General features: G+C 38.7%; 1 protein-coding gene across 1 annotated transcript; it reads left to right on the top strand.

The window, feature by feature from the left end:
• LOC139724302 (pancreatic triacylglycerol lipase-like) lies at positions 1-10,723 on the top strand. Its single transcript, XM_071635445.1, has 10 exons — positions 1-96; positions 1,819-2,011; positions 2,521-2,749; positions 3,202-3,310; positions 5,647-5,763; positions 6,541-6,657; positions 7,155-7,403; positions 8,235-8,358; positions 9,189-9,386; positions 10,626-10,723. Exons 1-10 carry the CDS (start codon positions 45-47, stop codon positions 10,702-10,704), a joined length of 1,467 nt encoding a protein of 488 aa, XP_071491546.1. The 5' UTR covers positions 1-44; the 3' UTR covers positions 10,705-10,723.
• The last annotated feature ends 1,079 nt before the right edge of the window (positions 10,724-11,802 follow it).

The raw sequence follows: 11,802 nt of genomic DNA, 5'->3' as shown, positions 1-11,802 counted from the left end.
ATTTGAAGAACATACACTCACCATCCCAGAGATAGAGCGGGAAAATGAAGCCACTTCTGATGTTCGCGTTTCTTGCAAACGCGCTTCTTGTTCATGGTAAATATGACTGATTTCATATCTTAAAGTTAAATTACAAAGAACATTTCTCACTATTTTATTGATAATAATGCCAAGGCCCTCTGGTAGAACACCGAAGAGACTACCCTGAATAAAGAAGACCATGATATATATCATGATTGTTATTATCATTGCTATTACTCCATGTTATGTTTTCTTGTTACTCTTGTCGGTGCGACGGGCACGGTCCTATTTTCATTTGTGGCAAAATAATTTGTATACTTGTAAGAATTAAACTTGTCAAGTATTTATTTTGTCTTCTCTGGCAAATCGACTTCATCCGTAAGCATGAAATATGAAAGAAATGTGCATGAAATGTGATGCGCACCTTTAATAGATTCAGTCGACCATTTTCTAAAAACCATACCGGTATTTAAATTTGCAGAGACTATTCAAACTATAAAAGCGAGCTATTAGAAAAGTAACACATTCCCCATATAGGGCACCTCCTTTTCCAGTCTTTTGTACTTTGTCCATTTCAAACGTGTATGATTATATTCATTACAAAGTGCAACATTTATGTTTTATGCCACGTTTCCTTCTCAGAACCCCTTTACTTGATAACTGTGTTTTATCTGCCGCACTGTCATGTCATATTCATTCATAATTGTCGCCACATTTCTATGTATGCAAGTCTTATCAAGTGAAGATGAATGAACGAACGACCAAATGAATGCATGAATGAATGCATGAAGGAATTGATAAGATAGAAGGACGAATGAATAAATGCATGAATGATAATGAATGGATTAATTGGTAAATAGATTAATTGATAAATGGATGAATTTTAGTTCTCATGCAAATCATCCAGGATTATTCCGGATAGTATAAATAGTTACCCTGGAATATCGATGTGGAGTGAATAAACGCACGACCGAAAGACTGAATGAATGAATGAATGAATGAAGGAATGAATAGATGGATGAATGAATTAATGAATGAATGGATTGATTGATTGATTAATTGATTGATTGATTGATTGATTGATTGATTGATTGATTGATTGATTGATTGATTGATTGATTGATCAAAAAAGAATTAATGAATGGATGAATATTTGTTCTCATGCAAATTCTCCCGGATTATTCCGGATAATAAAATTACCTAGTAACATCGATGTGGAGTGCCTTGCTAGGCCACTGGTTTTGAGAAATCTGAATAGGGCAGACCATAATAAAGCTGTAAATCCATGGTAAGATTCTGGATCCTTATTCTTGAGGTTCCTGGTTCGTGTATTTGGACAGATAAGGCGTTTTATCCTCACTGCCTTGTCCTTCGGAAGTGATTTCAAGCTTCCAGCCAGTGCCTTTGAGCGCCTCAGCCACGTCAAGCTCCGCTTATGATGACGGTCCCCTGTATTGATTTCTCCTTTGTTCACATGCCTGAACATAATATTACTTTGATTTATATGTTATTAGAGATTGATGTTGTTATGAAATTGACACTAAGGCTTTTATTCCTGTATTGATTTGTATATTATACTCTCCTCTTTTTTGTGCATACTCTGTATCATTTTTCATTTTCATTTGTTATTGTATCTGGAGAAAGAAAATGCAGATATAAAACCAAACCAGCCAAAGCAAACCAACAAACCTTTACTGGTTTTTTAAGTGCCCATGTAGAACATGATTATCTCAGCACACATACTCGAGTAATGCATTCAAAGAGGTGTCCTCTCTGTTGAACTTCCGCGGATCTCAGGCCGAGAGGTTTGCTACGTGGACCTGGGCTGTATGACCACCGACGAGGAACCCTTCTACCACGAAGAGGATCGCCCGGTCGACTGGCTGCCGGATAGCCGCGACGAACTCGGGACAGCCTTCAAACTCCACGCCCGTGAACTGGGAGATACCTACGAAGAACTCAGCACATACGATGCACAGACGATCGCAATGTCAGTTTTACATTATTCGAGTATTTTAGCTCACAAAATTGTACAAAAATGATGACCACAGCTTTGTTTCTACATCATTACACCCCCCCCCCCCCCAACAAAAAAAAAAAACCCACTGTAACTTGTGCAGTTATTGAATCTGAGACTTTGCTAAAGTAGACGACGTTGTTACTGTTATGTGTCTTCTATCTCCATCTTAGAACAATAAGAAGGCCGTTTCTGGTTAGTTTGAGACCATTTTAGTCATCTTTTAAAATAAGCAATCAAAATATTGATTAGTTTATTAATTGTTTGATTGATCATGTTGTCAATTTGCCCATGAGTGAATCGAGTACATCAATCCATCCATTCATGACGTGTATTTAGGCATTTTTCTTCCTAAATTTAGATCTTAGCCAAGTTGAATTCGTTACATCCAACCCCAAAAGGGATTAACACACACGAAGATCTCCTCTCCTCACCACAATGTTCCTTTCACACTATGTCTTGGTTGTATTTCTTGAACTCAGATCGAATTTCAAACCATGGAGGGATACGGTGGTCATCATTCACGGGTTTGTTGCCGGTTCCGACGTCGACTGGATGGACGACATGTCGGCCGAGATCCTGGCCCAGAAGGACTACAACATCATCACCGTGGACTGGCGACCAGGCGTCATTCGAGACGATTACGAGGAAGCAACGGGAAACGTCCGCGTCCTCGGGGCTGAGATTGGACTGCTTGTTGACATGCTCGTGGTATTCTTATAATCTCTGCGTTTCTACCCATAGTGTACAACAATATTTTAAAAGTTAGAAAAAAAATAAGCTCGAATGATACAGGTCGACATGAAGGTTTGGACTATCTCTGCTAACTTTTGGGAATTCCACCAACAAGCCTTGTGCCAGTGTTTATTTTACTGCTCCCGATTTCATCCCGATGTCAGTGGTATCTTGTAGGCCCTAGATTCTTGAGGTCTTAGAGATTGACTGCGGGTATCATTTTTACTCTGATATCTTTCATTATCAGGATTACTATCAAAAAGCTTATCTATGCCCATTTTGTGTGTGTGTGTGTGTGTGTGTGTGTGTGTGCTATACATCTACTTTTATTACCCTCTACTCAATTCAGTTATCGATGCATCACCTCTCTGAAAGTACACGCAATCAAAGTGTTTTTATTTGCCCCTGCAATGACGCCACACCCCTAGGGGATCCAGGGCGTTGGTCCGGAGACCTTTCACCTCATTGGTCATAGTCTCGGAGCTCACGCAGCCGGGATCGCTGGTGCAATCGTCCCGAACATTGGTCGGATAACAGGTGACAACCATGACCATATGCATACACTCCTTAATAAAGTTGAACTTCATATCTCATATATTTAAGGATAGCCTCAATTAGAAATCGTTTGGCATGGTCTGTATAAATGTTTCTCAACCAGTTGGTCGCGAAGCTCTCGCAGATGTCTTCAAAAAAAAAAAAGGAAGAAGAAATTAAAAGATTTGCATTCAAACTGGGCCTCAAAAAACTTTGTAGGAGCCAAAGTGGGCCTTGCGTTAAAAAAAAAAGTTGTGAAGCGCGGGATATGTTGACAGTATATTTATTGTGATGAGCCCAGCAACGAAAACCATTCCTAACTCTAAGGTAAGCACGTGAGAGGCAAACCGGCAAATTGTTTGGAAATTAAAAGTCTCGTCAAAACTTGATACGGAAGATTGTCTGACTCGTAAATGAAACTACCGCTTCTGCTCCAAACTTCTGGTAAACAGACGGAAATAGGTGGAAATAGAAAGAGCAGACACCTTTATAATTTAATGACAAACACGTTCTACGGAAATAAAAACTACAATAACTTCTACATGCTTTATTTATGTCTTCTAAAAAGAGAGGAAGAAGAAGAAGAAGAATGTATTACATCACATTTATGGAAAGTTTTTGGGAAGGCATGGAATCATGGAAAATGTCTCGTAAGCAAATAACTACTATGTCGTAACCCTCCAAAACAATGGCTTTCGATAGATTTTTTTTTGAAAGAGCATATTAGAGAATGAAAGTACCAACAGGACCACCGAGTGTGAACATTTTGAGACATGAATTATGAAACATATTTAATGTCTCCTTTTTTTGAGTGACGGTTTTGTTTACGGAAAAAGACGAGCACACGTTATGCCCGCATATGTTTTATGTTGTGTGTATTCAATGGAGGCAACATGACTTAACATGAACAGATCCGAGAGACTCTCATAATAATATGTGTCGCATTTAAATTCGCCCTTCCCTTTACAACTTGTACTGCCAATATAGTTTTATGTCTCAGGTTTAAAGGGGTGGTTGGTGGAGATGAGAATTGGGCTTTAACTTTTTGCGAGTTTAAGAAACTCTCATTAAATTATACAGAGTAAGCCATTCTAAGAGGAATTCAAAGTTTATTATGATGAAAATCAATTTTGGAATGGCTGAGACATCCAAAAACAAAGAAAAACAAAGCGATCCTAATAAGAGGTGGGTCCCACCTTTTATTACGATCGCTCTGTTTTGAATATTTCAGCCGTCAAAACCAATTTTCATCAAATAAATGTTGAATCCCTCTGAGAATTACGATTGTACATGCTCTTTCACATTTCATTAGAGGATTCTCATTATCTCACAAAAAAATGTTAGAAACCTGAAGTTAAGTCTTAACCAGAACTATACTTTCTCTTTAATATGAGATGGTTTCAGTAGTCATTAATAGAGGGTATTCTCGAAATCAGATGATTCATGAATTAAAAAAAATGGCTGTGGTCTCATTAATGTATTTGTTCATTCATCACCCCGTCCTAATCTTTAAGCTCCTTCGCTTTCCAAATGCGCTGCCTATACGAGTAAACAGTATGCATATAACGTACGTAGGCTTATCACCGATCTCAAAGGCACACAGAATCTCAAATCATTTGATTTCATAAAGCGTTGATGTTGCCCATAAAACAAACACTCTACCCATACTGACGTAACAGGCAAACACAAATAAACACGGCATGGCCAAAGGTCGCTTCCTGATGCTTTGGTTCGTGTTTCGCTTTGACATCTTGATAATGACAAAGCTCGTTGTTTGAAAACAAAATACAAATCAATTCATTGTATGAGGGGTTGTCGAATTGCTTTCGATCCTGTTAGTTTTCTGCTTTTAACATTCCAATGTTAGTGAAGTCTGAAGAGTAATGAGTTTACCATGCATTGCAAAGTGTAGATTCATTGTCGCTTTAAGAATCCCACTTTATGATACCGTCATTGTATTGTATTGTCTTTTGGTACTTTATTTATCTTCTCCCGATATTCATGCGTGTGATTGGATAGTTTCTGTGGTAATAAGTATGGTCCTTTCTTTCTTTCATTCTTTTTCTGTTTTGTTTGTTTGTTTGTTTGTTTGTTTGTGTTTGTGTGTGTTTTTTTTTTGTTTTGTTTTGTTGTTTTTGTTTTTTTGCTGTAACATTGTCTCTGCTCCATCCACGGCGTCCATCATCATTCATTTGTCAATTCCAGTATCTCAAATTTCATCATTGAATATGATGTCTTCTTTTATTAATGATTCGCCTAATCTTATGATTAAAAAAAAAGACTTTAAATGAGATGAAAGAAACCAAACGGTACTCAACCTTAGTCTTAATTTTCCTCAGGTTTGGATCCTGCCGGTCCCTACTTTGATGGCTGTGATCCAAGAATTCGCATCGACCCGACAGACGCCAAGTTTGTCGACATTATACACACCGACACCGACCCTCTGTTCAAACTCGGTAATCATCGACGTCCAGTAGATTTGGCGCTTGATTTCTAATTCTTTGTGATGAAAATCAATCAAAGAAAGCATTTATGAATATTTTGATGCGGTATTCCTTTATCTCCATTGAAAGAAAAAGCTATACTGATATTTGTTACAAGCAAATGATAAGTAGGAAAAAACAGTGGAATTAACACAAAGCCATTTGTGATTAAACTCCTGTAGCCCATGCAAATTCCCATTTCCTCTATAGTAGATGGGAGCGTGAATTTCTTTTACGAATTCATGGATGTAGAATGAACAACCTTGATTGACGTAACTTTATAATAGTATACCAGACATTGCTTAAGGAGTGTAGTATATCTTGACTTATCAAGGTAGCCGCTGGGAAGCATTGAATGTATGTGAGGAAACGACCACATTACAGACGGATCGAGTCTCCTCCGTAAGACTATTATGCAACGGGGGAAAAGTGTCTTTCATATTGATATGGGTACAACCGATGCAGTTAAAATGATATGCATTCCATTCTGCATCACTATATTATGTGTGACAAGCATGCCGTAAAATGATATGTATTTTTCCCATCGCATTGTCCTTAAGAGGAAGCCATAAAAAGCTACATAATCATATCTTAAAGTTTTGTGTAAGTTTCATCAGACAGTCAATGGTTGTTTGTTTGATTCTTTTTTTAAGCACAATTGTAGAGTGTAAGGAAATGACTCCTATAGTTGTTGTTCAGTTTGATTAAATCCAATTGGATGACGAATCTTGGTTATCATCTCTCAAAAAGGCATGGGAATGTACAACACTGCGGGACATCTCGACTTTTTCCCGAATAGCGGCCGGGACCAGCCGGGTTGCGATCAACGAATCATTCGTTCCATCATTGCCCATGGAATATGGGGAGGTACGAAGCAACAGATTTACAAAACAAAGCAAACGTTGCTCCTCAGTATAATGCAGATTTGCACAATATCAGTTTTCTCAATTCATTTTGATATATTAATGTGCTCAAGATGTCAACAGCAGCATCCACGCGTTCGTTCTCATTCACGTAACGTTTTACGAGTGTAGTATTATTATGTCCGTGTGCGTATGTTCGATGAAAAAAAAATTCCAACGCGTTTTCTCTGATGGCACTTACTAGAGTAATATTTACACTGATTTATGCCAGTTTCTAATATTGGATTCTTATAATCTTTTTGCGAACTGAAAGTTGTTTCTGGTCATCAAAAAAAAAAAGATTTTCCCCTACTTTTCTTCTGAATAATGCGGTGAGAGAGCAGGCGGGCTTAAGTTAAATGTATTACGACAAACTCGTTTCCAAGGAAATAATGGAGTGTGGACGAAAATCCTTGAAAAAAAACCAAGAATCTTGACAAAGCGTTCCCTCTTTAACGTCAGGTTTGGTGGACTACGTGGCGTGCAATCACATCCGGGCCGTGGAGCTATTCACGGCGTCTATCAACCAGGCTGGGCCGTGCCCGAACATGGCTTTCAACTGCACCCGCGAGTGGGACGACTACAACGAGGGGCTGTGCTACGGCGATGGGGAAGTGAAGATGGGCTGGTATGCAAACCTCTACCAACCGCAAGATGGCGCCACCGAGGTGGTCTACCAACTGAATACAGTGGAAACCTCGCCTTATTGCGGTATGCAGACGACTCCTGTAACCACTGTAAATCACTATACAATGTACACTGTGCGAAACAACTTTCCTTATTAATTCACCTACATGTGGATTTGCTCGTATTCCCTCAATTAACCTTCTCAGAGCTGCCACGTCAGAATGACATTGACATTGAGGGCATTGAGCGTTTTTAAAAGTTGCCGATAGTAACGGCGAATAACACACACAACAAAAGCTTTGTCTTCTTGGTAAAGACACTATCGAACATTATCAATAAGCTCACCCTTGATTAAGAAAAAAAAAATGACATCAACATGATTAGTACAGTACCACATCCGTTACAATCATCACAATTTCCGTTATTAGTATTTGTATTCTTTCGAGCTCATCTTGTCACAGCCACCGTGTCTGCCATCTCCTGTTCAACATCACCACCATCGACAGTCACCGAGGGCAAAAGTAACCTTGCAAACGACGGTCACTAAGGCCTTCCAGCCACGCATTCATTTATTTCTTCATCTATGCACCATTTTCTAACACCACCACTACTGACAGTATAGATTCTCTATCTCAATCAGGAAAAGAAAGGGAAGGATTACAGAGGAGAGTAGGAAAAGGATTTTAGAAAAAAAAATATCAAAAAGAAGAGATAAAAGCATGGGGGGGGGGGGAGGAGAAAAAGAATAGAAAGGAAGAGTGGTGCAATATGTAAGCTCCCTTGTATAGCAATTGGTAGGCCTGCGGAGTTTTCGAAAATGTATCAATTAGTGGGTGAAAATAACTACACCAGCAATGTCAGCTTATGAATGATGATCTCACTTTATTTGATGGCAATCGTCCCATTTATCATCAGCCTTCCAGTACCGCTTCAACGTCCAAATCGATGACGGAAAGAAGGCAGAGGACACCAACAAGGGGCAGATTTTCATCTCGCTCGTGGGTGATGACGGTGAATCAGAGACATTCTCTCTTTCGCCGTAAGTTGTGTGTTTTATCCCTATTTCTCAGATTTGGATATCTTGTCGTTTGGGGGTCGTTATATCGGGATAGCATAATACATTGCAGTAAAGGTCGAGCTTTCGGCAGCAACAACACTGTGAAATTAAATAATTCAAAACATTGGGATTGAGGTCTGCAGCTTATCTATTATAGACCAGTTCCTGTCATGATTATTCAAATTCTGTGCATACTTTCTAACAAAGACAAAACGCCAAGAAAACTTGCCTGATGCTCTCCCGACATTACATAGTAACATCTAACGAATGCAAAATGGAAATGAATCGAGTATGTTACGGAAGGATGGAATGGATTAGGTATAAGGTCCTTAGAGGGGAAAAAGTAAAATACAATATACACTAGTATACCGGCCGATATGTGTGTTTGACAAAACAAGCAGCAATGGGCCGTTTTCTGGAAGCTGGAAAATGAGCCTTGTCAAATATATTGCTCCATGTACAAATAGGACCCTGCAGGATTTCTCATGCTTGAAGATAGACGCACACTTACAGGTAATTATGCCGACGATGAAAAAGTGCGCTGCACAAGGTAAAATATGGAAAGAAGGGTGTATATTCATTCAAATTGTAATCCTCATCATGCGCGTATTATATACCTCCAACGAAATCATGCATTAATTTTATTTGTTCAGTATCGATGATAATTGACATATCATTGATGAACTGTTTCAAATTTGCAGCTATTGCATTTCCGAAAGAACAAACAAATCCAAACAAGTTTAGTCTCTCAGATGTCGAATTCAAATACGTATTTTGTGGCCACTACCCTCACATTAAAATAATCATCACAGGGACTTCCGTGTGTACGAGCCGTTGACGAACTACCTGCATATCGGCGCGTCCTCTGTCAACGTCGGGTTCATCACTCGCCTGTACTTCGAGTGGGACTATGATGCCGAGTTCTACAAGCCCTGGGAGTGGGAGTTTTTCGAGAATCCAAAGCTCTACATCCACCAGATCATCATCGATTCGGCTGAGAACGGGGAAAGGTAATTTTTTTTTTCATCGACGTCGGATTATTGTAATCTTAGGTTATTATTATATAATGTGCTTGGGACCCGCTGCCCATAGAGATGATGTATAATCAAAGGAATGAACGAGAAGGGGAAACTACTTGAAGTTCTCCTATAGAAAAAAAAAGTGTATTTGAATTTCTTAAGACTCGATGTAAACCATATACCTAACTTTCCAGTGCTATTGATACAGAGTCCAGAAATGATGATTAACCACCTCTATATATAATAGGCATGCACAGTTTCTTTCGCCACATCCCCATCGCCTCTCATCAGTCTCTCCCTCTCCCTTTTATACCTTATGATCACCTGCACAAGCAATCCTATGACGTATTTCCTGCTACGCCACATCTACATTATGTGCACAAAAGTGTGATCATTCAATTAGCGGTATAGGCTCCTATCAAGCTTACAGGCTCGCTGGAGTCTGGTGAAATATGATTGATGGATATCATACATCAAACCCATCATGCCCATTGCTGGTGTAGTCCCTAATTGTATCATGACCATTGTGATACTTTAAAGGGATCGTATAGTTTTGGATGGTTGAGACCTAATTTCAGTTTTCCAACATTTTTGGTGAGATAATGAGAAACCTCTTATGAAATATGAAAGAGCATGTAATTTCATGAGGAATTCAACGTTTATTTGATGAAAATTGGTTTTAAAATGGCTGAAATATCCAAAACAGAGCGATTCTATTAAAGTGGGGGACCTACCTGTTATTATGATCGCTTTGTTTTACTTTGTTTTTGTTAACTGGCGATATCATAATACCGTAATACCGTTTTCATTCTCTTGAAAACTGCAAGAACATGCTTGTAGAAACCCAAGAGAGAATACATGGTGCACCGTTAAACCTTCTCCCACCCACCGTTATACCACCAAGGAAGCCTTCAACAAGTATCGAATTAAAGGAACAGAAGAAATGAGTTTCTCCTCACTACCTGATGGGGACGGAAACCACAGTTGAATACATGAAGTAAACTTGCCTGTTTTAGACTAAATATTGTTACTTGACAGTATTCAATGGCAACTAATACGTTTACTGTTGAAACAGGCTTTTTTTTCGACATGTCGCCTTGTTTTTAACTGCATCAGCCACACTTGAAAATACCACGACTCTACTACTAGCTGACATTGAAGTTGGTATCTACTCACCGTATTTTATTATATGATTCCCTTCTTTTTTGTTAATCTTTCCTGCAACCATAGCTACCTGATGTGTGGATCCTACGAAGCTATCGAGCCCGACACTCCCCGCGTTTTCTTTCGGGTAGACGTCTGCGATTGATAGTCCGTCACTGTTCGCCATTGACGATCCATCATTATCACAAAGCAACGAGGTGATCGGGGGAGGACGTTAATTCGTGTTGTAGTATAGTTTTTCATAAATGTCCATCTGTAAAGTCATAGATTCTGAAATAGTGGAGTAATATTAAGTCGATTCGCCGAGCATTAATACGCAAAGAAATCCCCTTGATTGGGAAGATGATAACGGTATTAAAAAAAATGACGGCAAAATGGTCAACGAGAAAGAAAAAAAACAATCATTATGATAAGAAATGGGAAAAGAATCTGTACGCGTCTATGTCATAATTCGTAATATCACTGGTTCTTGGAGGAAATGTTTGTGCTGTTGTTGTTGGGTTTTTTTTCAGTTAATGAGAGAGAATATACTCACATGTAGTAGCCCATCACCATCGCTTGCTTGATCATTGATCACTTTTAACGTCATAACCATGGTAACGTCAGCATGATCAGCAAAGATTTACATCTTTGTACGAATGCAGATCTAAGTGATCCATGAATGTGTATGGCACTTCCTTCAAGTGAAATGAGACACGAATGACTAACTGATTTAATCTCATGTTTCATCAGATGGATACGTATATAATTTCACATACAAATAGTATTAGGAAGTTGCATTGTAAGTTTTAGGAAAATCCACATCCAAACGTTGGATATTTTTAGGACAGTTTTCATGTGAAAAAGAAAGTAAGTATAACATTGGTGTGGTTCTGTAATCGTCCAAACACAACAGCACTTGATAAATAAAATCATGAAAATAGATAACGCGAAATATTTTTTCTCTTCTTTTCTCGTTCATGTCTGATTTGGTAGCATGAAAATATATTGAGAATTATTCAGCCGGCGTAAAATCATTGAAAGGATTGAAAGTTTGTCCAAGATCTGTCACACATCATCTGCTAGTAGTGTTTGAAAAGCAGAACTCAACAACACTTCAAAGCATAAGTGTGTCATGACATGTCAAGACATTGATCACACTACCTCTACGTATGTCTGTGACCGTTACAATACAATGCAATAATAATCTTTGTATAGCTCTTTATTTGGTTGTTTCATACTTAACATCGTCTGTAACGCAATA

The sequence above is a fragment of the Diadema antillarum genome, unplaced genomic scaffold (assembly GCF_040938485.1).
Source record: "Diadema antillarum isolate AM-2024a unplaced genomic scaffold, OU_Dant_1.0 scf00000211, whole genome shotgun sequence".
NCBI lineage: Eukaryota > Metazoa > Echinodermata > Echinoidea > Diadematoida > Diadematidae > Diadema > Diadema antillarum.
The sequence above is the reverse complement of the archived record's forward strand: the minus strand, read 5'-3'. Positions and strand labels throughout refer to the sequence as shown.

What these genes read in the sequence shown, in the direction of transcription:
- LOC139724302 (XM_071635445.1), top strand. Translation starts at nt 45, where the DNA reads ATGAAGCCACTTCTGATGTTCGCGTTTCTTGCAAACGCGCTTCTTGTT. An exon ending in CGACCCTCTGTTCAAACTCG is followed by an intron (nt 5,764 to 6,540) that starts GTAATCATCGAC and finishes TCTCTCAAAAAG; the next exon opens with GCATGGGAATGTACAACACT. An exon ending in TCGGCTGAGAACGGGGAAAG is followed by an intron (nt 9,387 to 10,625) that starts GTAATTTTTTTT and finishes CTGCAACCATAG; the next exon opens with CTACCTGATGTGTGGATCCT.